The 26,929-nt window shown below is 41.7% G+C and overlaps 1 protein-coding gene across 2 annotated transcripts in view; it reads right to left on the reverse strand.

The window, feature by feature from the left end:
- Positions 1 to 26,548, reverse strand: part of PKD2L1 (polycystin 2 like 1, transient receptor potential cation channel) — a 43,523-nt gene extending 16,975 nt beyond the window's left edge. The window contains exons 1-2 of one of the 2 annotated variants that reach the window (XM_068961599.1): positions 26,314 to 26,548; positions 25,800 to 25,913 (exon numbers count right to left, since the gene is read on the reverse strand). In XM_068961599.1, the coding sequence (XP_068817700.1) occupies positions 25,800 to 25,913; positions 26,314 to 26,548 (349 nt within the window). Of the gene's footprint in view, positions 1 to 25,799; positions 25,935 to 26,312 lie in introns of both variants that reach the window. The other variant, XM_068961600.1, reaches the window with a different exon arrangement.
- Positions 26,549 to 26,929: the final 381 nt, after the last annotated feature.

Here is a 26,929-nt window from a genome sequence, read left to right on the forward strand (position 1 = left end):
AGAGTGTTGGCTGAAGGATTTCACATCGGTGTATCTAAGAGGACACAGCTGAGAGAACTAGATCACTCACAGCTGCTTTGGTAACTAAGTCCATGAGCATTATTGAGCCTTTCAGGAGTTAAAAAGATTAAAGTTCTAGAGCAACCTATGACTACATATAGTCAGTTTCTTCTTAGGAAATCAGATTCAAGGCCAAAGGGTTATGAGCTGCTTTTGAAGGAATTCAATAAGGCTAAAGGTGATCATTCTGAGAAAATGAATCCAAGAACTAACCAGTGATCTCCCTAAAGTTTCTGGTAGCTCTGAGATCTTAGGACAGGGGTAAGAAAGACTTATAAATATCTTTCCATCCTGAATCAATGCAACAGATTGTCTCAGGAGATGAAATACTGAAATAAGATACCTAGATGATTATCATGCTAAGTGAGTAAATCAGACAAAGTCAAATATCATATGATTATCATTATATGTGAAATCTTAAAAAATTATACAAGTGAGCTTATTTACAAAACAGAAACAGACTCACAGATTTAGAGAATGAATTTATGGTTACCAGGGTAGAAAGGTTATAGGAGGGATAGATTAAGCATTTGGGACTGACATGTACACACTATGTTATATATAAAATAGATAACCAATAAGGACCTATTGTATAGAGCAGAAAACTCTGCTCAATATTCAGTAATAACCTAAATGGGAAAAGAATTTAAAATGGAATGAAGTGAAGTGAAGTGAAAGTCGCTCAGTTTTGTCTGACTCTTTGTGACACCATGGACTATACAATCCATGGAATTCTCTAGGCCAGCATACTGGAGTGTGTAGCCTTTCCCTTCTCAAGGGGATCTTCCCAACGCAGGGATTGAACCCAGGTCTCCCGCATTGCAGGCAGATTCTTTACCAGCTGAACCACGAGGGAAGCCCTTAATAGAATAGATACATGTTTATGTAGAACCGAGTCACTGCTGTACATGTGAAACTAACAACACTGTTAATCAACTATGCCCCAATAAAAAATAATAAAAGTTTTTTAAAAATAAAAATTTTGAGCATTCCTTTACTAGCATGTGAGATGAGTGCAATTGTGTGGTAGTTTGAGCATTCTTTGGCATTGCCTTTCTTTGGGATTGGAATGAAAACTGACCTTTTCCAGTCCTGTGGCCACTGCTGAGTTTTCCAAATTTGCTGGCATATTGAGTGCAGCACTTTCACAGCATCATCCTTCAGGATTTGAAACAGCTCAACTGGAATTCCATCACCTCCACTAGCTTTGTAGTGATGTTTTCTAAGGCCCACTTGACTTCACATTCCAGGGTGTCTGGCTCTAGGTGAGTGATCACACCATCATGATTATCTGGGTTGTGAAGATCTTTTTTGTAGAGTTCTTCTGTGTATTCTTGCCACCTCTTCTTAATATCTTCTGCTTCTGTTAAGTCCATACCATTTCTGTCCTTTATCAAGCCTATCTTTGCATGAAATGTTCCCTTGGTATCTCTAATTTTCTTGAAGAGATCTCTAGTCTTTCCCATTCTGTTGTTTTCCTCTATTTCTTTGCATTGATCTCTGAGGAAGGCATCCTTATCTCTTCTTGCTATTCTTTGGAACTCTGCATTCAGATGTTTATATCTTTCCTTCTCTCCTTTGCTTTTCGCTTCTCTTCTTTTCACAGCAATTTGTAAGGCCTCTTCAGACAGCCATTTTGCTTTTTTGCATGTCTTTTCCATGGGGATGGTCTTGATCCCTATCTCCTGTACAGTGTCATGAACCTCCATCCATAGTTCATCAGGCACTAGTAAAGTAATGCTCAAAATTCTCCAAGCCAGGCTTCAGCAATACGTGAACCATGAACTTCCAGATGTTCAAGCTGGTTTTCTAAAAGGCAGAGGAACCAGAGATCAAATTGCCAATATCCACTGGATCATCGAAAAAGCAAGAGAGTTCCAGAAAAACATCTGTTTCTACTTTATTGACTATGCCAAAGCCTTTGACTGTGTGGATCACAATGAACTGGAAAATTCTGAAAGAGATGGGCATACCAGACCACCTGACCTGCTTCTTGAGAAACCTATATGCAGGTCAGGAAGCATCATTTAGAACTGGACATGGAACAACAAACTGGTTCCAAATAGGAAAAGGAGTACATCAAGGCTGTATATTGTCACCCTGCTTATTTAACTTCTATGCAGAGCACATTATGAGAAATGCTGGGCTGGAAAAAGCACAAGCTGGAATCAAGATTGCCAGGTCAAATATCAATAACCTCAGATATGCAGATGACGCCACCCTTATGGCAGAAAGTGAAGAAGAACTAAAAAGTCTCTTGATGAAAGTGAAAGAGGAGAGTGAAAAAGTTGGCTTAAAGCTCAACATTCAGAAAACTAAGATCATGGCATCTGGTCCCATCACTTCATGGGAAATAGATGGGGAAACAGTGGAAACAGTGTCAGACTATTTTTTTGGGCTCCAAAATCACTGCAGATGGTGATTGCAGCCATGAAATTAAAAGACGCTTACTCCTTGGAAGGAAAGTTATGACCAACCTAGATAGCATATTGAAAAGCAGAGACATTACTTTGCCGACCAAGGTCCGTCTAGTCAAGGCTATGGTTTTCCAGTAGTCATGTATGGATACGAGAGTTGGACTGTGAAGAAAGCAGAGCACCAAAGAATTGATGCTTTTGAACTGTGGTGTTGGAGAAGACTGCAACTTCTTGGACTGCAAGGAGATCAAACCAGTCCATTCTAAAGGAGATCAGTCCTGGGTGTTCTTTGGAAGGAGTGATGCTGAGGCTGAAACTCCAATATTTTGGCCACCTCATGCGAAGAGTTGACTCTTTGGAAAAGACCCTGATGCTGGGAGGGATTGGGGGCAGGAGGAGAAGGGGATGACAGAGGATGAGATGGCTGGGTGGCATCACCGACCTGATGAATGTGAATTTGAGTGAACTCCGGGAGTTGGTAATGGACAGGGAGCCCTGGCATGCTGCAATTCATGGGGTTGCAAAGAGTCGGACACGACTGAACAACTGAACTGAACTGAACTGAGATGAAAAATAAAAATTATATCAATTGTAAAAAATGATACCTAGATGATTGGAGATGGGACTAGGGAACAGGCCACAAGGATACACTTATGATTAGCTGCTGGAACTTCTCTGTTCTATTCAATTTCTCAGTACAGATGCAAGGGAGAGCAAAAACAATTGATTCTTAGAGATTAATATAAACTTAGCTGACGGGTTGTAAACTGTTCCATCATTTCAGAACCCAAATAGCATAGTTCTTGTGTTATCCAGAACCCTCAAGACATAAAATGAATTTCAGAAAAATGTCATGAGAGATATATAAGACATATAGAGCTTTGGTCTCTAAGAAGAAGGGCACACTGTTTCAAGAGAAGATGCCAACTAGGGTATAACATAAGAGACCTGCCTTAGTATGGGGTTTTTTCCTAGATGATATGTCTGAAGTGGTTCTTACACACATTTTCCTAGAAGGTTACAGAAGACTGTACTTGCTCTTATCTGTGTTTCCTTCAGTGATTTTGCCTGAGATCTCCCAAAGACTAATCATGAAAAAAAAAAAAAAAAGGCCATAGAGAGGAGTATACACCTGAGGTAAAGACTTTACAGCCTATAGCTATACCAAAGAGCTATTTCATGTTAAATCTGAGGAAGCATTAAGAGAAGAGCCCTTTAAGTTAAAGGGTACCACAGTTAGAATTCTTGAAAATTTGGACCCATGCAAGTTGAAAATGAGGCAAAACAGATAAATGACATATATAGGGGCTACCCCAATTATGATGCCACCATTTCATGCACTATCCTTACAAAATATCACAAAATGTGACTAAGGTAGTCGCATTGGTAAGGAGTGATTTCATGACATAGAAGTCATGGACTTCACCTATAATTTTGCTGTTCAACCTGCATGCATCAATGATTCTGTGAAGATTATAGGATAATCAATACCATGACTAAACTACGTGATCATCCAATGCCAAGAACTGGTTCTGTCTGGAGTTATAGGGTCTGTTAAGGGTAGCCTCATCATTGATTGGCTCGTGAAATATTGCAAAATTAAAACAGTTCAGAAAAAATGTAGGAAGATAGCTTCAGACACATCACAAAAATACATCACCTCCTTTACTATAGAGCATGCTCACTCAGTACACAACAAGAGGCTCTCAAATGGTTCTACAGAAAGGGAAGACATATTTAGGTAACTAACATATGAACTGACTTTAAAATAATTTAAAGAGAGACATGTCATTATCACTTTGAAGGGCCTGAATGCCTTGAAACACATTATCAAACTTTCCCTGTGTAAGCTGGTACAGCCACCATGGAAAATAGTATGGAGGTTCCTCAAACAAACTAAAAATAGAATTATATGATCCAGCAGCCTCACTCCTGTGAATATATCCAGACAAAACTAATCAAAAAAGATACATGCACCATTATGTTCACAGCAGCACTAATCACAATAGCCAAGACATGGAAGCAGCCCAAACATTCACCAACAGATGAATGGATAAAGAGGATATGGTATGTATGCTACTAAGTGAAGCAACTCAGAAAGAAAAGGACAAATACCATTTGATATCACTTATATGTGGAGTATACAAATGACACGAATGAACCGATCTATGAAACAGACACAGACTAATGGACATAGACAGCAGACTGGTGGTTCCCAAGGGGGAAGGGCTTGGGGAAGGATGGAGTTGGAGACTGGAGTTAGCAGATATCAGCTATTATTTATGGAGTGGATAAACAACAAGGTCCTACCGTATAGCACAGAGAACTATATTCAGTATCCTATGATAAATCAAAAGGAAAAGAATTTTTTAATGTACATATATGTATAACTGAATTACTTTGCTGTACAGCAGAAATTAGCACAACACTATAAATCAACTATATTTCAAATAACAATGTTTAAAAATTAAAAAAGCAAACTTTCCTTGGGGCTTGTCAACTTTAAAAAATATTCACAATCTAAAAGTTGAGAGTTAATGGTTTATTTGGTGGAGATTTTTAGGATTTCAAGTCTGGCAGGCAACATCTCAAGTAACCCTAAGAGAACTGCTCTGAGGAGGTGAGGGGGGAGCCAGATTATACAGAAGTTTTACAACAAAGGGCAAGTGGTCAGAACATCAAAAGATTATTATAAATGACAGAAAGCCAAATATCCCAAGTTAAGGAATTTAGTGCTTTTATGTGTATGGGAAGATGCAAGAGCTTGGCTCACTGAAATCATTCCTTTGGCATGCACTTCAGCTATGTGGGGCCAGTATTTTGTATTTTGACATCATGAGTTTCCTCAGGGTTACCATAGGGAGTGGCTGCAGTCTGATGGCTGCTAGATAGCATGTATTCTTTCATTCCTGAGTTTTCTCAGGACTCACCAGCTCCTGTTGGAGGGCTGCAACTGCTGATAGCTACAACATCCTTTGTTTACTGATATGGCAGGCAATATTCCATTTCTCAGGTTCAAGAACCAAAAGTGAACAATATTTTCCTGGAGTTCCCATCAGAGATAGCCTTGCAAAGAAATCTCAAGAAGCTGTATCAGGGACAGAGGACAGGGAAAAGGCTATGGACAGTGGAACAGAGAAAGAAGTCAAAAGAAAGAAGGTTACAGCTCAAGATGGCAGAGTATAAGGACATGTGCTTATCTCCTCCTGTGAGAACACCAAAATTGCAACTAGTTGTTGAACAACCATCAATAGGAGGACATTGGAATCCACCAAAAAAAGATACTCCATGTCCAAAGACAAAGAAGAAGTCACAATGAGACGCTATGCTAAGGCTCTTCAGTCATGTCCGACTGCGCGACCCCAGAGATGGCAGCCCACCAGGCTCCCCCGTCCCTGGGATTCTCCAGGCAAGAACACTGGAGTGGGTTGCCATTTCCTTCTCCAATGCATGAAAGTGAAAAGTGAAAGTGAAGTCGTTCGGTCATGTCCAACCCTCAGCAACCCCATGGACTGCAGCCTTCCAGGCTCCTCCATCCATGGGATTTTCCAGGGAAGAGTACTGGAGTGGGGTGCCATTGCCTTCTCCGAATGAGACACTAGGAGGGGAGCAATTATGATAAAAATCAAATCCTATACCTGACACCACCCTTATGGCAGAAAGTGAAGAGGAAATAAAAAGCCTCTTGATGAAAGTGAAAGAGGAGAGTTAAAAAACTGGCTTAAAACTCAACATTCAAAAAATGAAGATCATGGCATCTGGTCCCATCACTTCATGGCAAAGAGATGGGGAAACAATGAAAACAGTGACAGTGACAGATTTTATTTTCTTGGGCTCCAAAATCACTGCAGACAGCGACTGTAGCCATGAAGTTAAAAGACACTTGTTCCTTGGAAGAAAAGCTATGACCAACCTAGACAGCATATTAAAAATCAGAGATATTACTTTGTCAACAAACGTCCGTATAGTTGAAGGTATGGTTCTTTTGGGAGTTATGTATGGATGTTAGAGTTGGACCATAAAGAAAGCTGAGCCCCAAAGATTTGATGCTTTTGAACTGTGGTGTTAGAGAAGACTCTTGAGGGTCCGTTGGACAGCAAGGAGATCAAACCAGTCAATCATAAAGGAAATCTACATTGGAAGGACTGATGCTGAAGCTGAAGCTTCAGTACTTTGGTCACCTGATGAGAAGAACTGACTCCTTAGTAAAGATCCTGATGCTGGGAAAGATTGAAGGCAGGAGGAGAAGGGGATGACAGAGGATGAGATGGTTGGATGGCATCACCAACTTGATGCATATGAGTTTGAGTAAGCTCTGGGAGTTGGTGATGGACAGGGAAACCTAGCATGCTGCAGTCCATGGGGTTGCAAAGAATCGGGCATGACCAAGCAACTTAACTGATATCTGCTGGATGGGCAACCCACAAACTGGAGGATGATAATACCCAAGAAATTCTCCCACCGTTCTGAATATTCTGAGCCCCATGTCAGGCTTCCCATTCTGGGGATCCAGCAAAAGGACTGGGAATCCCCAGAAAATCTGACTTTGAAGGCCAGAGGGATTTGATTACAGGATTTCCACAGGAGCAGGGGAAACAGAGACTCCAGTCTTGGAAGGCACAAACAAAATCTTGTGCACATCAAGACCCAGGGGAAAGCAGCAGAGGATACTGAACCAGGCCTACCTGCTAGTGTTGGAGGGTCTCGTGTGGTGGCATGGGTTGGCAGTGGCTCACTGCAGGGACAAGGGCACTGGCAGCAGCAGTCCTGGAAGCTGCCCCTTGGCTTAAGTCCTCTTGGAGGTTGCCATTAACCCTACCATGCTGTTCTGGGCTGTGCTTAGTCGGTCAGTTGTGTCTGACTCTTTGTGACCCATGGACTGTAGCCCGCCAGGCTCCTCTGTCCATGGGGATTCTCCAGGCAAGAATACTGCAGTGGGTTGCCATGCCCTCCTCCAGGGGATCTTCCCATCCCAGGAATCGAACCCAGGTCTCCTGCGTTGCAGGTGACTTCTTTACCGTCTGAGCCACCAGGGAAGCCCAAGAATACTGGTGTGGGTAGTTTAATCCTTCTCTAGGAGATCTTCCCAACCTAAGAACTGAACCTGATTTTCCTGAATTGCAGACAGATTATTTACTAGCTGAGCTACCCAGGAAGCCCTAACCCTACCACAGAGCCCTGCAGATCCCAGGGCTGGGTCACCTCAGGCCAAACAACTAACAGGGAGGGAACAAATCCCACACATCAGCAGAAAATTGGATTAAAGCTTTACTAAGCATGGAGAAGGCAATGGCACCCCACTCCAGTACTCTTGCCTGGAAAATCCCATGGATGGAGGAGCCTGGTAGGCTGCAGTCCATGGGGTCACAAAGAGTCAGACACAACTGAGTGACTTCCCTTTCATTTTTCATTTTCATGCATTGGAGAAGGAAATGGCAACCCACTCCAGTATTCTTGCCTGGAGAGTCCCAAGGACAGGGGAGCCTGGTGGGGTGCCATCTATGGGGTTGCACAGAGTCGGACACAACTGACGTGACTTAGCAGCAAGCATGGCCCTGCCTACCAGATCAAGACCCAGTTTTTATCACTGCTAGTCCCTCCAATCAGGAAGTTTATACAAGCCTCTTAGCCTCATCCACCAGACAGAATAAGCAAGAAGAACGACAATCCCACAGCAGCTAGAACAAAACCATATTATAGAAAGCTAATCAGGATGAAAAATCAGAGGATTATGTCCCAGATGAAGAGACAAGATACAATTCTAGAAAAACAATTAAATGAAGTGAAGATAGGCAACCTTCCAGAAAAAGAATTCAGAATAATGATAGTGAAAGTGATCTAGGATCTCAGAAACAGAATGGAGACTATGCAAGAAATGTTTACCAAAGACCTAGAAGAACTAAAGAACAGAGATGAATAATACCCTGGAAGGAATCAATAGCAGAATAACTGAGGCAGAAGCACGGGTAAGTGACCTGGAGGACAGAATGGTGGAAATCACTGCTGCAGAACAGAATATAGAAAAAAGAAAGAAAAAAAAAAAAAGAAGAAGAAGAAGACAGCCTAAGAGACTCTTGGGACAACATTAAATGCACCAACATTCACATCATAGGGGTCCCAGAAGGAGAAGAGAGAGAGAGAAGGCACCTGGGAAAATATTTGAAAAGATAAGAGCTGAAAACTTCCCTAATATGGGAAAAGAAATAGTCAACCAAGTCCAGGAAGTGCAGAGAGTCCCAGGCAGGATAAACCCAAAGGGGAAATACAGTGAGACACATAGTAATCAAACTGACAAAAATTAAAGACAAAGATAAAATATTAAAAGCAACAAAGGAAAAATAACAACATACAGGGGAACTCCCATAAAGTTATCAGTTGATTTCTCAACAAAAACTCTACAAGCCAGAAGGGAATGGCACAATATACTTAAACTGATGAAAAGAAAATGTCTACAACCAAGAACACTCTACCCAGCAAGACTCTGATTCAGATTTGACAGGGAAAGCAAAAGCTTTCCAGATAAACGTTAAGAGAATTCAGCACCACCGAATCAGGTTTATAACAAATTCTAAAGGCACATCTCTGGGCAGGAAACATGAGAGAGGGAAAAGATCTACATAAAATAAACCCAAAACAATTAAGAAAATGACAATAGGATCATACATATCAGTAATTCCTTTAAATGTAAATGGATTAAATGCACCAACCAAAAGACAGACTGGCTGGGTGGATGAAAACATGTGCAAGTGAGACAGGGTGCTCAGGGCTGGTGCACAGGGATGACCCTGGGGGATGGGATGCGGAGGGAGGTGGAAGGAGGGTTCTGGATGGGGGACACATGTGCGCCCATGGCTGATTCATGTCAATGTTTGCCAAAAACCACTACAATATTGTAAAGTAATTAGCATCCAATTAAAATAATTATTTTTAAAAAATAAAACATGTGCAAGTATGCACTTTTACTTATCACACTCTAATTAACCTCCCAAACTGTATGTAATTATCTTATATTGTTAGGTTAATCACATTTCCATTACGGTTTACAATTGTAATGATCTTTTTGTCTGGCTATTGATAATGAAAACTGATAAACCTCTTCCATTATTGTGATTTCTGCTTAACACAACAATTATATCATGACTGGTCAGCAGAAAATAATAGAATTCTGTATCACTGAAACTACCATTTAATAGAAAAACCTGTAATCACTTAACAATCCAGAGGCATATCAGAATTATCTTGGAATTTTTTGAAAAATACAAATACTCAGGTATTGCTTTTTTTCTCCAAAACTCCAGATATGTTTCTAATCAGCAACCACCTTTAAAAACAACTAAACTATATGATGATCTTTTACTTTTATCTGTTTGTTTCTCTTTTTCTATTTCATATTCACTTCTCCCATTTCATTTAGTTTATGTTTTCCAATTTCTCTGTCTTTTTTATGTTCTTTCTCAAGCCTTTATCAAAAGTCACAGAAAAGCTTTTGTATACATGTATATAAATAGTATGTATAATATAATAAATATATTTTAGAAAACTTATGGATTTTTGCCTAGATAAAAATTTTATAACATTTTGATTCCACTTGTTTGACTTGGTATGAATTGAATGAGAGATTTTGAATTTATATTCACTCAAAACTTTGTTATAGTTCCACATATTTTGGCATCTAATATTACTGCTAAAAGTCTAGAAATTTCATTATCTTACTGAGTTTTTAAAAAATAAAAAATTTGAATGAGGCTTGAAACTTCTAATCCAATTCTGAGAATACAAAGAAAGATCATGTTTAAAAAAATAGGAAATTAACATGTGATAGAGTATTATTAACTAAAGTACAGATTTTGTTCAAATTTCACAAAATTTTCTGCTAGTGTCCACTATTTGATTTCGTATCTTACTCAAGACTCAACATTGTATTTAATTGCACTGAGCAGCTTCAGCTATATGCAACAAATTCTGTTGAATTCTCATTTTAATTCTATTACAAAATATTTTCTAATTTTCCTTGCTATGGCTTCTTAGATACATCCATCATTTAAAAGTGGACATTTAATTTCCAAATACATGGGATTTTTAAAGTATCTTTGGTATTAATTTCTGTTTGATATTAATTTCTCATTTAAATGCTTTCTTCTCTGCAATCACCCTCTGTGCTTTTTCAATCTTCTAATTTTATTGAGGCTTTCAATGGGTATGTCAAAGATCTCTCTTAGAAATGTTATCTTGCACTTAAAACTATGTGGTAAAGGTAAAGTGAAGGTACGTGGATTATTTTCAAATATCTTTTGATAGTAATCCCTAGTATAATTCCACAATGATAAGAGAACAGACTCTGTATGATTTCAATACCTTTAGACCATCATATATTTGCACATGGTCTTAAGTCCCTGGATATGTTCTAGTGTTTCCTAGTTTATAGTCTATGGGAACTTCAATAGAATTTGTATTCTATTGTTGTGTGAAAATTGTATAAATCTTAATTATGTTGAATGCTTTTCAGGTATATCCTTCTACTTCTCTGTATATTCATTCTATTAAGTTTTGAGAGTTTGATATTGAAACTCCAATTAAAAATCTTAATTTATCTACTTAAAAAATAATTGTAATGTATAGCAGAATTATATGTAACTTTGTTCTGTTTTTTCCAAGTCTCCTTAAATGTGTTATCATATTTTCATAATTTAAAAAAATTTAAAGGAAACAGAAAAAAATAAACATGGGAAAAAAAGTTAAAAAAAAACCCAGGCCATCAGAAGAGCTGGTTTACAAACTACAGGAAGCCTCACTATAATGTATTCATTGACCTAGGTACCAACGTAAAATTTACTTCTGCTAATAAACGTTCATTTTTATCCTTATGTACAGTACAAATTGTGTAACAAATTTCTTCTCTTGTTTACTTATACTAATGAAATTCAAAATTGAAGCCCAACTTTAATCTGTCTGAAGGAAGGTATTTTTGCATAATCTTATTTTAATTCTGTCCTGGTCTTAATCTTCCAACTCTGTTTCCTCTGAAAACACATTTTATCTGTATAGGATTTTCCAGTTTAGTGTGTGGGTTACTACATTTACCTTACATTGCTCTGTAAAATAAGGCAGGGAATAAATATGCTATTTAAAGTTTTTTTTAAAAAAGGAAAGAAGATTCAAATACTTTGGGCAGAGGTAGATGAGAAGAAAGCAAAGTGGACTAGCATCTGGGGAGAGAGATGAGAGAGAAGGAAGGAGACACTGGGAGAGGTGGGCCAGGACATAGAGGCACCCAGGGACATTCTTGGTGGTTAGGGAGCAAAGACTGTGCTCCCAATGCAGGGGGCCCGGCTTCCATCCCTGGTCAGGGAACTAGATCCCACATGCTGCAACTGAGACCTGTCATACCCAAATAAATAAGTAAAAACATAAATAAATATTTTTAAAAACGAAGAAGTACCCAGCAAGAAGCACTGTGTCTGATTCCTGCCTTCACCGCAAGCTGTCGGTTTCTTGCAGATATTCTGAAGTGTGAGTTAGTTTCTACAAAGTGCATCAAGAGATCCTACACTGACTTTATTGCCATCAGCCATCAACATCTTGGGAAGGCCTCCTATGCTTATCATCTTCAGGGTACATTTCATCTGTTTGCCCAGAACAACCATCTAGTATAAATCAACCAAAGTCTCTTTTCTAAAATTTCTACCTATATGTGCCTGGGCTTCCCTTATGGCTCAGTGGTGAGAGAGTCAATTCCTAGGTGGGTTGATAAGAAGTCTGGGGTCCCCAGGGGGAGATAGGGGTCTGGAATTTTCAAGGAGGAGGGAAGGACAAACTTTTTTTCCCTCTACATTCCTTAGTCACATAAAATGTTTTTTCCTTAAGCCTGATGATTACAACAACAAACAACATTAGTCACATGCTCTTAGCCACATAAAACGCTTTTTTCTTTAAGCCTGAGGATTACACAACAAGCAACTCAGTCTAAACTCTGTACTAAGGATTATAGAAAGAATGAAGGGATGGAGCCAAAGCAAAAACAATACCCAGCTATGGATGTGACTGGTAATAGAAGCAAGGTCTGATGCTGTAAAGAGCAATATTGCATAGGAACCTGGAATGTTAGGTCCATGAATCAAGGCAAATTGGAAGTGGTCAACAGGAGATGGCAAGAGTGAACGTCGACAATGTAGGAATCAGCCAACTAAAATGGACTGGAATGAGTGAATTTAACTCAGATGACCATTATATCTACTACTGCGGGCAGGAATCCCTTAGAAGAAATGGAGTAGCCGTCGTGGTCAACAAAAGAGTCTGAAATGCAGTGCTTGGATGCAGTCTCAAAAACGACAGAATGATCTCTGTTCGTTTCCAAGGCAAACCATTCAATATCACAGTAATCCAAGTCTATGCCCCAACCAGTAATGCTGAAGAAGCTGAAGTTGAACGGTTCTATGAAAACCTACAAGACCTTTTAGAACTAACACCGTTAAAAGATGTCCTTCTCATTATAGGGGACTGGAATGCAAAAGTAGGAAGTCAAGAAACACCTGGAGTAACAGGCAAATTTGGCATTGGAGTACAGAATGAAACAGGGCAAAGACTAATAGCGTTTTGCCAAGAGAACACACTGGTCATAGCAAACACCCTCTTCCAACAACACAAGAGAAGACTCTATACGTGGACATCACCAGATGGTCAACACTGAAATCAGATTGATTATATTCTTTGCAGCCAAAGATGGAGAAGCTCTATACAGTCAGCAAAAACAAGACCGGGAGCTGACTATGGCTCAGATCACGAACTCCTTATTGCCAAATTCAGACTTAAATTGAAGAAAGTAGGGAAAACCAGTCGATCATTCAGGTATGACCTAAATCAAATCCCTTATGATTATACAGTGGAAGTGAGAAATAGATTTAAGGGACTAGATCTGATAGACAGAGTACCTGATGAACTATGGATGGAGGTTTGTGACATTGTACAGGAGACAGGGATCAAGACCATCCCCATGGAAAAGAAATGCAAAAAAGCAAAATGGCTGTCTGAAGAGGCCTTACAAATTGCTGTGAAAACAAGAGAAGCGAAAAGCAAAGAAGAAAAGGAGATATTCCCATTTGAATGCAGAATTCCAAACAAGAGCAAGGAGAGATAAGAAAGCCTTCCTCAGTGATCAATGCAAAGAAATAGAGGAAAACAGAATGGGAAAGACTAGAGATCTCTTCAAGAAAATTAGAGATACCAAGGGAACACTTCATGCAAAGATGGGCTCAGTAAAGGACAGAAATGGTATGGACTTAACAGAAGCAGAAGATATTAAGAAGAGGTGGCAAGAATACACAGAAGAACTCTACAAAAAAGATCTTCACAACCCAGATAATCACAATGGTGTGATCACTCACCTAGAGCCATACATCCTGGAATGTGAAGTCAAGTGGGCCTTAGAAAGCATCACTATGAACAAAGCTAGTGAAGGTGATGGAATTCCAGTTGAGCTATTTCAAATCCTGAAAGATGATGCTTTGAAAGTGCGCACTCAATATGCCAGCAAATTTGGAACACTCAGCAGTGGCCACAGGACTGGAAAAGGTCAGTTTGCATTCCAATCTCAAAGAAAGGCAATGCCAAAGAATGCTCAAACTACTGCACAATTGCACTCATCTCACATGCTAGTAAAGTAATGCTCAAAATTCTCCAAGCCAGGCTTCAGCAATACGTGAACCATGAACTTCCAGATGTTCAGGCTTGTTTTAGAAAAGGCAAAGGAACCAGAGATCAAATTGCCAATATCCGCTGGATCATGGAAAAAGCAAGAGAGTTCCAGAAAAACATCTATTTCTGCTTTATTGACTATGCCAAAACCTTTGACTGTGTGGATCACAGTAAACTGTAGAAAATTCTGAAAGAGATGGGCATACCAGACCACCTGACCTCCCTCTTGAGAAACCTATATGTAGGTCAGGAGGCAACTTTTAGAACTGGACATGGAACAACAGACTGGTTCCAAATAGGAAAAGGAGTACATCAAGGGTGTATATTGTCACTCTGCTTATTTAACTTATACGCAGAGTACATCATGAGAAACGCTGGGCTGGAAGAAGCACAAGCTGTAGTCAAGATTGCTGGGAGATGTATCAATAACCTCAGATATGCAGATGACACCACCCTTATGGCAGAAAGTGAAGAGGAGCTAAAAAGCCTCTTGATGAAAGTGAAGGAGGAGAGTGAAAAAGTTGGCTTAAAGCTCAACATTCAGAAAACTAAGATCATGGCATCTGATCCCATCACTTCATGGGAAATAGATGAGGAAACAGTGTCAGACTTTATTTTTTGGGGCTCCAAAATCACTGCAGATGGTGATTGCAGCCATGAAATTAAAAGATGCTTACTCCTTGGAAGGAAAGTTATGACCAATCTAGATAGCATATTCAAAAGCAGAGACATTACTTTGCCAACAAAGGTCCATCTAGTCAAGGCTATGGTTTTTCCAGTGGTCATGTATGGATGTGGGAGTTGGACTGTGAAGAAAGCTGAGTACCGAAGAATTGATACTTTCAAACTGTGGTGCTGGAGAAGACTCTTGCAAGTCCCTTGGACTGCAAGGAGATCCAACCAGTCTATCCTAAAGGAGATTAGCCCTGGGTGTTTTTGGAAGGACTGATGCTGAGGCTTAAACTCCAATACTTTGGCCACCTCATGCGAAGAGTTGACTCACTGGAAAAGACCCTGATGCTGGGAGGGATTGGGGGCAGGAGGAGAAGGGGACGACAGAGGATGAGATGGCTGGATGACATCACTGACTCAATGGACATGAGTTTGGATGAACTCCAGGAGCTGGTGATGGACATGAAGGCCTGACGTGCTGAGATCATGGGGTCGCAAAGAGTCAGACATGACTGAGCAACTGAACTGAAGGATTATAGAACAACAATGTATCCTGGTTGAGAGGTTTCTACTTCTTAAAAACCTTCTGACTAATCCTGTTATCTTAAAATGCAAACTGTTGGAGTGGGTCTGTGTGTGTGTATTTGAATTGAAGTGAAGGCGCTCAGTCATGTCCGACTCTTTGCAACCCATGGACTGTGGCCCACCAAGCTCCTCTGTCCATGGGATTCTCCAGGCAAGAGTACTGGAGTGAGTTGTGTCATACTCTTTTTGACCCCATGGAACCTTGAGACATTCTTTTAATTTATTGTGATAACCAATTTAAAAAGTATAACTCCTTTGCTAACACTCACTGGGGGGGGGGGGCACTCCTAATCCCCCTTCTGATGTCTGTATGAGAAGCTTTCTCTGTCTCTTTTCGTACTTTAATAAAACTGCTACACAAAAGCTCTTGAGTGATCAAGCCTGGTCCCTGGTCCTGAAGCTAAATCTTCTTTGGAGATCAGGAATCCAACATTGTTCACCATAAGCTCTCAGCTGTAAAGAATCTGCCTGCAATGCAGCAGATATGGGTTCAATCTCTGGGTCTGGAAGATCCCCCTGGAGAAGGAAATGGCAACCCAGTCCAGTATTCTTGCCTAGGAAACCCCATGGACAGAGGAGCCTGGCGGGCTACAATCCATGGGGCTACAAGAGTTGGACATGACTTAGAGACTAAACCACCACCACCACCATTTGTTATGTGACTAGAAAATGGCTCAAATGATACACACCAAACTGTTAATAGTGGTTAATAACAGTGGCCTTATTGGACTTTTAAAAACAACATTTCAATAAAGATGTTCCCAGAAATTTGGGGGAGGGGGTTGGAATTTTTTGTAAGGAATGAGGAAAAATACTGTTTTACATTTTCCTGTTATACTTGTCCTTTCAGACTTGGAGTACAGCAAAGTTCTTGTGTTTCTATAGTCTGAGGCCTTAGCTGGCTCTGGCTACCTCCTCCAACCCCTGCCTCTTCCAGGCTGAAAGCCAATGAGGTTAAAACAAACAAGCAAGCAAACAGCAATGACTTTAGGCCTCTCTGGCATTGACTCTGGGTCTCCTCAGATGCAAACACTTGCCTGCCTCTGGGAGCTGCAAGCGTTCCAGATTGCTCTGACCATTTCATCCCCCACATCTTGCCATAGTCCAGCGCACCCCTTCACCATTGTATTCATCACACCATGACACTGTTGCTTTGCATTTCTACCATCTTTCCTCCTTGAAGGCAGAGGGGGAATCTCTGTATTTCAAACCCTTTTACAGTTGGCCTAGGGCCTGACATAGTGAAAAGTGAAAGTCAGTCATTCAGTCATGTCTGACTCTTTGAGATCCCATGGACTATAGCCTGCCCAGCTCCTCTGTCCATGGAATTCTCCAGGCAAGAACACTGGAGGAGGTTGCTATTTCCTGGATTGAACCCAGGTCTCAATTCTTTACCAGTTGAGTCACTAGGGAAGCCAGGACTTCATATATGTTTGAATGAATCAATGTGTGAATACCCAGGCTCTTGTCCTTCATCTGAACCTTTTCCTAATAAGCTCTCTTTGTCTCATTTGTCCTTTTCCTCAATGCTGTGAAATAATTTGGTTTGATTAGCTCAGATTCATTCTCTAAGTCAGTGGTTCACAAACATTTTGTTCTCAGGAACCCCTGAAAGGGTCTCAGGATATATCCAGGTGTCCTTAGAGCACACCTTTTAGAACCACTGCCCTTTGCCTATTTTTGTGACTAGTGCCTCCACCCAGACTTGAGAATCTGCCTGAACTTAAAACCCTAGGCTTTCCCCTGCCACCATCCCATAGTGTAAAGAGATCATTATCAATATTATTATAATCCCTTATCTGTGTACTACAGTACATACTTTACAAAGACATTTCCCCTGCACATTTCCAAATAGCCAGTCAGACATGGTGTGATTATTCCACCTTATCCATGAGCAGTTCCCTATGAATCATGAGGTTCAGAGTTATTTGACTAGCTAAGGTCATTTAGCTGGCAAGAGGCAGAGTCAGCACTCAGACTCATGCCTTCTAAATATGAACTGTGTGTTCTTTCCCTGGCCACTTACACTGGCAGTGGCCCAGATTTCATCAGCTGTTGGTGCCTGCACTTCTGCACTGCCTGAAGCATGTCATGTTGCTGTTGGTTTTTAGTTCTTAAGTCATGTATGACTCTTTTGTGACCCCATGGACTATAGCCTGCCAGGATCCTTTATCCATGGGATTTCCCAAGCACTAATATTAGAATAGGTTGCCATTTTCTTCTCCAGGGATCTTCCCGATCCAAGGATTAAACCCACGTCTCCTGTATTGGCAGGTGGATTCTTTACCACTGACCTACCTGGGAAGCCTCAAGCATAGTCATAGTTCTGAAAAACCCTTTCCCTGATCCTAAGATCTAGCATTTAAATGTATGGTTTGTTTCTAGAGATCAGTGACAGCCCCCAAAATGGGAGAAAACTAAATGACAAGCTATCATTCAGCACTGGACAGGAGGATATGTCCAGACCCGCTGGTCTTATAAGAGTGATCCAACCCTGGAAATTCCAGGGCACCAGGGAATTCTGCTACAGCAAACACAGATCCAAGCCTGCTGTGCTGCGCTGTGCTGAGTCACTCAGTCATGTTCAACTCTTTGCAACTCCACGGACTGCAGCCTGCCAGGCTCCTCGGTCCATGGGGACTCTCTAGGCAAGAATACTGGAGTGGGTTGCCATGCCCTCCTCCAGGGGATTTTTCTAATCCAGGGATCGAACCGAGTCTTCTGCATTATAGGTGGATTCTTTACTCCCTGAGCCACTAGGGAAGCCCCAAAGCCTGCTGGTAGGGCCTCAATCTCTATCATTTAGGTTTAATTGACTCAGATCATCTCACCCTAGTACCTGAAGGACATCTTAATTCTCTGGGTCTGGATGGGCCATGGTTAACTAAGTATGCTAGTAGAGGCATGAAATTATTATCCCATGGTCATCCTTTTTTTTTTTACCATACCGGGTCTTAGTTGCAACCAGTAAGCTCTTAATTGTGGCATGTGAGATCTAGTTCCCTAACCAAGGATCAAAACCCATGCCCCTGCATTGGGAGCATGGAGTCTTAGCCACTGGACCACCAGGGAAGCCCCCTTATGGCCATTCTTAATCTTTGGCAACCTCATCTGGAGGGCTGGTCTTTCTGATCAGTAAGCATTATACTGGTATTTTCAAACAGATCTCAGGTTCTGGTCAGTTAAACTTTTCATTTCCATGTTTTCCAAATTTATGGAAATGATGTGGAATGACAACTGGTATTTATTGAAAGCCTACTATACGCCAAGCACCATATTAAGTACTTTTTTCCCCCCACTAGTCTCACAAAGCAGACATTATCCTCATTTGAAATACAAGGAAATCAAAGCCTCCAGGGATTTAAATATCTTGACTTACATCTTATCAAAGGCACGTGTCTAATAAGTGGTCTCACCATCATTTGAAGGAAGTCATCTTATTCCAGGTCCCATGCTATCTCCATCACCACTGTGCCTTCACTAATGTTATGATTCTATATGACCAATTATCTTCTGCCATCATTACAGCCACATGGGGGTTGGGGCTCACCCAAAGATATTTCCTTACCTTCTAATATCTTTCTGTTCCTTTCTTTGTTAATTCTAGGGACACTCAGTTAAGAAAGCCATCTTCTGTGAAGGTTTCTCAAAAAATTAAAAATTAAATTATCATATGATCCAGTAATTTTATTTCTAGGTATTTATTCAAAGGAAACAAAGTCTGTACACCCCTATGTTTACTGCAATATTATTTGCAATAACCAAGACATGGAAACACTGATGGATGAATGGATAAAGAAGGTGATGCATGTATGTGTGTATGTAAAGAGAGAAATACTGTGTGACTTTACTTACTGGTAGAATCTTAAAAAACAAACAAAGAAACCAAAAAAAAAAAGAAAACCAAAAAAGAAAACCATCTCAACCTCCTGAACTCATAGATACAGAGAACAGATTGGTGGTTAACAGATGCAGGAGGTGGGCAAAATGGGTGAAAGTGGCCAAAATGTAAAAATTTCCAGTTATAAGAAGTGAGTCTTGGGCCACAGGACTGGTGACTATATTTGAAAACCTGCTAAGATAGTAGATCTTAAAAGTTCTCATTATAAGAAAAAAAAACTGTAATTATATGTGCTGATAAACTAAACTTAACTAAACTTACTGTGGTAATACTTTAACAATATGTAAGTATATCAGATCATGTTGTACCTCTAAAACTAATACAATGGTACATTATCGATTGTATCTCAATCTAAAAAAGAGACATATTCTTCCTAATCTCCAAGCTTACTCCAGCCTCTCCTGTTAGTGTAAGATTCCATCAGTCTACAGACAGAACCTTAAAATCCACTAAAAGAAAGCTAAGTGAACAGAGGCAGGCATTTCCTGACAACCAGTAGTGGATAAAGAACATCCAGTTGACATTAACTGGTGTGTAGATATAAGGCCAACGGTCTTTGTCCTCCTCCACAGCTCCATGGTGACCAGATCCAGCCTTGTCTTGGCTCAGAGCTGCTTCTATTCGAGGGGAGTGAGGGACAGTCGCAGGTGCGCCTTTGAGATAACAATACTGTCTCCTAAAACAAACAGCCATTGTTTCTATACAAAGACCTTCAATGTCTCCTCCATCAACAAAAGGCTACAGCCATCCTGCCAAGAAGACAAAAGGCTGGAAGCCCTTTCAGAAACAGCATGATGGTGGGAGGGAAGGGAAGGGGGCAGGAAGATCATTCTTAAGCACTTTCTCTGCCCAGGAATAGGAGTGACTCTACCCATCAGGAACCAGACTGAATTATTGATCATACCTGGACTATTCATAATGACAATCATAACAGCTTTCTAAGCTGTGGAACGGAAATAATAGTATCTACTCCTTACAGGATTGCTGTCAGGATCAAATGAGATAACAGGTGTGAAAGCTCTTGTAAGATTTAAAGGACTGCACAACTGATATGGTTATTATGAAAAGATTGATAGTTCACCCATAATGCCTCTATCAAAAAGACAGATTTATTTTAACCAGATGAGACTCCAAATACCCTGGTGTCTAGATCCACCCAGTTCCTGAACCAAAGCATAATGGAGAAGAAATGTAGTTAGTATGGCTAACCACCGTAGTTTACTAGTGCACATCCCAGGCCAAATTGCTGTGCAGGTGATGCCTGACCTAGCTGACTATTCTTTCCAGCCCCAGGAACCCACATCTTGGAAGTGAGCCCCTTGGTGGTTGGTCCCTCACCTAGGGTCTAATGTGCCAAACTTCACCCCCAATCTTCTTCCTTGCTCTTCTTAAAATGTATTTCTTATGCAATTTATACAAAAATAAACACACAATATATTAAAACATGAGAAAACTGTCCATCCTCACTTATTTGACCAAAGACAAATAAATTAAGGCAAACTGTACTGTTATGCCTGTTTAATAATAAAAATTATAAATAAGAATATTCAATGTTATCAAAGTTGTGACAAAATTGGTGTGATCTTACAATGCTAGCAATATAATAAATTTATATGATTGCTTACAGAGGCAAAATAATAGCACATAGCAAGTACTAAGAAGACATTCCTGTCTTTGGCATAGTAACCTCTCTCCCTGGAAATTCCAAGGAGGTAATTCAACAAAAGTGGTGAAAAAAAAGCAGCAAGTATTGATATATTTACCTATGCTAGGCAAATACTGAAATAACAGGAGAGATGTTTTAGTCAACTGTGGTGTGACTGTAGTCTTTAAAATGAAAATGTAAAAAACACTTAGAAACATGAGCAACTATGATATAATTCCAAGTGAAAGTACACAATATGATGACGAGGCAACATGACTTCATCAGTCATATAATATGGCATATGGCTTCCCCTGTGGCTCAGCTGGTAAAGAATCTGCCTGCAATGCACGCGACCTGGGTTCGACCCCTGGGTTGGGAAGATCCCCTGGAGAAGGGAAAGGCTACCCACTCCAGTATTCTAGCCTGGAGAATTTCATTCTAAACTCCCAGAATACACAGCATCAAGAGTGACCATAATGTGAAGTATGGACTTTGGATGATGATGATGTGGCAACGTAACCTCATCAGTCATAACAGGCACCACCCTGGCTCTGTGTGTGTGGAGGTGAGGGGTCCTTCCACTATCTCCATAGTTTTGCCTTTTCCAGAATGTCACATAGTCAGAATCCTACAGTATACAGTCTTTTCAGACTTGCTTCTTTCTTGAAAGGTACTTTTTTTTACCAGCAGACTAAAAGTTCAAGTATTTGGAAATCCCCTACACACAAAGATAAATACTATCAATGATTGTGTGAGCTTCTTTATACATTATCTCCATAAGTATTATTATCCTTGTTCTACCAACAAGGAAGTACTTAAAATCACAAAACTAGTAAGGAGAAGAGCTGGCATCTAAATCTAGTTTTTCTGACTCCAATATCCTGATCTTTCCATTATGCCATAGCTTAATGCCAAATATGTGTCCTGTAGCAGCTGAACCTAGTCTCAGGAACTGATGGGGAAAAAAGCGAATTGATACAGTACATATCCAACCAGATGTCATGGCAGTTCTTAGAAGACAGCATCCTGATAGAACAATAGCCATTCTGCTTTATGCCAGATTCAATGGCTGGGACTTGCATCCCTATCCTTAGGCAGGAAAGTTTACTCAGCACACTAACTAGCAAAATTAAAGTAGGTACAGTCTAGTGTTTCTTAACATTTTTTGCATTGTACCCTAACCCAGGAGCCTCTTTAGACATTTTTTCCTAACTATCCTATACCCTAATTAAATTTCAATATCACATACATTTTCTACATTAGCTCATGCACTAGGGTCCTTTGGAGATCCAAAAGCTATAGAAATAGCTATGCAGGGTTGTTTTACCCTGAAGGCAACTATTTTCACTCCTTTGAGGGCTACATCATCCCCACTGAGAATATTTAGTCTAGTTGCAGATGGCCAGAGCTCAGGGAGGCTGAGTGAAGAAGCGAAGATGCTAGAAAGGTGAGGTCAGGACCCTGGAGAGCACCAAAGAAGCCCTGCTGAGACCTTGTCAAAGGCTCAGTGTTACCTGAAAATTAGCCGGAAGCAAGGAAGGGGCTGTGAGAGGAGGGGCCTAGGAAACTAGTATTAGTGGTATTCTGTTGCATGTTGTAGGAATCATCAGAATATGAAGGCCTCCAAATTCTCTTTCAAAAGAAAGTTCTTGAGGGGGGCTGGCAGTCTGTACTTATAAGACTTTACAGGGTCCTCAGGATAATATCCCAACTACTTATTATACCTTATAAAGCCCTTCACTACACCCTCTGCTTAAATGGCTGGCCTTGTCTGCCTTTACCACTGTGTTCTTCAAATCCCTGCTCCAGCCACACTGATGCACTCTCACTAAACTGTGCCTTCTGTCATTTCTGGGGCTTGGCACACATTATTCCCTTTACCCAGAAACTTCCTCATCTTCACCTTTCAGGGAGCGGAATTCTCCTCCTCATTCAGGTTTTAGTTCAGACATTACTTCCTCTGCCTGTCCTCATACATCCCTCAGTTCTGGAGTAACAGCATCACAGAACTCTGAACTGGTTGGATTGACTATGGAGTATTTTGTCCATTAGGGGTATCACATAGATCAGGCCTGGAGACAGGCAATCAGGATGGTGAGCATTATGGAATATATATGCTAGGCATGGAAGTAATGAGTCCATGGATCTTACTTCTTGTATCTCATGTAAGAATCCTATTAGACTGGGTAAGTACAGAAGAGAAAACAAAACCTCAAACAAGTTAAGCTACTTACTCAAGGTCCCTCATCAGGTAAATGGTAGAACATGGTGTTTGAACCCAAGTCTGTGTTTGAGCCAATGCCTTCAATCTCTGCATAATACCACTTCTGGAAACCATTTTATAATGATTGGTTTAGTGGGAAATTAGCAGGTATCTAATTCAGAGAACAGATCACCACATTCATTCACACAGCTGAAGAATTGTCACTTTGGAGAGTAACAGGGAAGTAGATGGCTCAATAGAGGGGAGTTCTCAAAAGGAGAAGGTTGAGCCCCTGAAAGGCCCAAGGATCAGTCATCTCTGCGTATCTCGGTCCAGGGTCTGGTACAGAGGGGGAGCTCCGTGGATGGAAGGAAATAGGGCTGCCCCGTGAAACAGTGGAACTCTCACGGATGCACCACAGGTTGTAGTCACCTGACAGAGCACCACAGGGAGGGTCAAGGAGAAAGGATTTCTATCTCTTTGAGCTGCTGCTGCTGCTGCTGCTGAGTCGCTTCAGTCGTGTCCGACTCTGTGCGACCCCATAGACGGCAGCCCACCAGGCTCCCCCATCCCTGGGATTCTCCAGGCAAGAACACTGGAGTGGGTTGCCGTTTCCTTCTCTTTGAACTAGATGACCTGTAAAGCTCCTGGCCACTCAAAGATTCTGTGATCATTGGATTGAGTCTATGACTCAGACTTCGGCAAGTTACGGACCACCTAGTGTTCGGCAGTGCATTGGGATCTCAAAAAGTGGAGAATGTGAGCAGATGGACTACTGGGCTCTGAGAACTGTAGCTTCCCACCCTGAAGCCAGAATGGTTCACTCTAACTGTGGGGATCCAGAAACCTCCCAATCTTGCTCTGGAAATAGAGACTTTCCAGTCATTTATAAAGAAAGGCTCTGCCTGCATGTTACAGCTGCTGTCACAGGATCTGAAAACGGAGAGAAACACTCCTTCCTAGCAGATGGTTGAGACAAAAAGACAGTATGTCAACAAATGAATTTGTGACAGTCATTTGCCGAGAGGAATAAAATGGGTCCCACAAAACATGCCCTGGGTCGACTGTTGCTCCCCACGTACTCTGTCTCACCCCGTGGTGATGGCCTATGGTAAACACAGAACCACCTTGCTCTCCCCACAGAATGAGTCCCAACTGAGTACAACCAAAACAGCCCTCAGCTTTCCTAGAGGGCTCATATAGATGTGGATGGCTCACAACATGATGAAATTTTTAACCAAAATTATATTATCAGATCTTCAGATTCTACTTGCAGAATATTTATGCAACCTAGAAAGAACAGAGACTTCTGTGAGGTATGTGCTGTGCTTAGCTGCTCAGTCGTGTCTGATTCTTTGCCTCCCTGTGGACTGTAGCCCACCAGGCTTCTCTACCCATGGGGATTCTCCAGGTAAGAATACTAGACTGAGTTGCCATACCCTCCTCCAGGGGATCTTCCCAACCCAGGCATGAAATCCAGGTCTCCTGCATTGCAGGGAGATTTTTTTTTAACCATCTGAGCGACCAGGGAAGCCCAAGAATACTGAAGTGGGTAACCTAACCCTTCTCCAGGAGATCTTCCTGACCCAGAAATCGACTGGGGTCTCTTGCATTGCAAGTGGATTCTTTAAGCTGAGCTACCAGGGAAGCCCTCTGTGAGGTATAAAGTCACCTAGTAATGGAGGCACCTTAGCTGTATGATCTAAGCTGCAGCTTCAAGTCAACACACACGTACCCACACAACTCTATCAAACTAACCAAAATTCACTTATGCGAGAACTTAAAGCAGCAATTAACTACGTTCAAAGCACGCTTACCTATAGGCCTTATAGCATCTGTTCAATCCATCTTTATCACGAACTCCAGTTATTCGTTCTTCCATGACTCATTGATCTAGCTTTTCACTTGCTTCTCTCAAGGGACAGACCAAACCTTCCCAGCTTATATCCATAGATAGAGCTTCAGATAAGCTTCCCTCCATACCTTTGGCATGGTGCTCTCTCACATGGGAGAATCTTAGCTGCACTGATTACCACACCATTTGCATCTTTAACCCTTTTATTAGGGATGTGAGTTCTAAGGCCTGCCTGAATCTTTTTCTTCCCGCCTCCAAAGAAATGTGGATCAAACCTAGTCCATAACTCTGTGAAACCCACCAAACTATTTTTTTCTGAACAGAAAAGAGTGTCATCCACTCTTTACAGAAGGTTAAAAACTTCCACCTACTAACAGAGAACAGTGGTTGCTAAGTCAGTATCAAGAACTTGAATTTAAAAAGTGGATTCCCCTAAAAATGAGACAAACAACAACAAGAAAGTGGATTCCCCCTTGTAACTCTTGACAAAGCAACTTGTATGAAGTTTTCCCACAGTCTACCTTTTTCTCCTGAACTCAGTGACGTGTTCTTTTTAATTAAAAGGCCTGAAGCTGGAAAGGTATAAAATAGAATGTTATTATTGATATAAAGATCCTAGGACATGGTGAATCCAAGCATCCTAGGATCCTCTGCTCACACAAGTAGAGGAAGCTGTCCCCACAGACGCTGCCCACAGAGGTGTGTACACAGTTGCTGTACACACAGGTGCTGATCACACACAGATGTACACAGAGACAGACGTTACTCACAGAGACAGATGTCCACCAGGAACACGACGTATACCAAAAGCTCCCGCAGGGTGGTCTTGACATACAGCTCCCGGTTCTCAGCTGTGTTCTCAGTCAAGGTCGTTCCCCAAAGTCCTAAAGGGAGGGACATTGGAAAGATGTCCAGAATTCCCACAGTAGGGTTCCTTCCAGTTATCCCACCAACCAGTCCCTGGAATTTAGGCTCGTTTCCACCCCAGCCCCATTTCCCATCACCTTACCCCAGGTGGGGCAGGCTAGGGTATCATCACATCCATGTATTCCCTCAAACTAGCTCCCACATACGCTTCTGGGTCCCCAAGAAATGACCGTGCCAGGCTTTCCCTCTGAGAGACCACCACACTAGCCTCTGTACTCTGGGGCATTCAGATCTGACACAGACCGTTCACAAACCCCAAAGATACATTTTCTTCATACTGTATCCCCTTCCCAAAGCCTCAGCTGGTCCCTTCTCCCAACCCCAGTATCTCAGGAGGTGCCTCCCCCCACCAGGCACCTCTGATGCCACGACAGACGCGAAGGCAGCAGCTGGACACCAGGGTCCCGTGTGCCTTCTCCTGGGGTCCATCTTCAGGCTGCTTGGGCTGGGGTTGAGGCAGCACTGCACTGGAGATGGTGCAGATCTGGAGGGTCCCTTGAGGGGAGGGGGGGCCGCTGTAGGTGGGGTTGTCCCAGGCTCCGCTCCCCAGCTCTTGAAGCTCCTGCTCCTCGGGGCTTCCCACAGCATTCATGGGGGATGAGGCAGGGGATCTGGCACCTCAGGTACCCACTCTCACCTGGAGAAAGAGAGAACAAAGGCACAGGTTAGCCTAGCCAGCAGAGGGCAAAGGGAAGGGAATGTGAGGACAGCTGGTCTCCTGCAGCCTCTGCCTGCAGCCTTCTGTAGGGGAGTCTGTGCCCGCTGCAGGGAGGGAGCAGAGGAGGTGGAGGGTGGGGAATGACGTCAGTGCTGTGGCAGGGGCTCTCTCCCCTCAGCAAGTGCAGGGGATAAGAAGAAAGAGGGTGGGAGGGAGCTGGGAGGCAGGGGTTTGATGGGGGAATAGGAAGGTGTGGAGACTGGGTTTGGAAGGAAGGTGGGGCAAGAGAGCTAAACACTGGGGAGAGCAGGGCTG

The sequence above is a fragment of the Capricornis sumatraensis genome, chromosome 23 (assembly GCF_032405125.1).
Source record: "Capricornis sumatraensis isolate serow.1 chromosome 23, serow.2, whole genome shotgun sequence".
Taxonomy (NCBI): domain Eukaryota; kingdom Metazoa; phylum Chordata; class Mammalia; order Artiodactyla; family Bovidae; genus Capricornis; species Capricornis sumatraensis.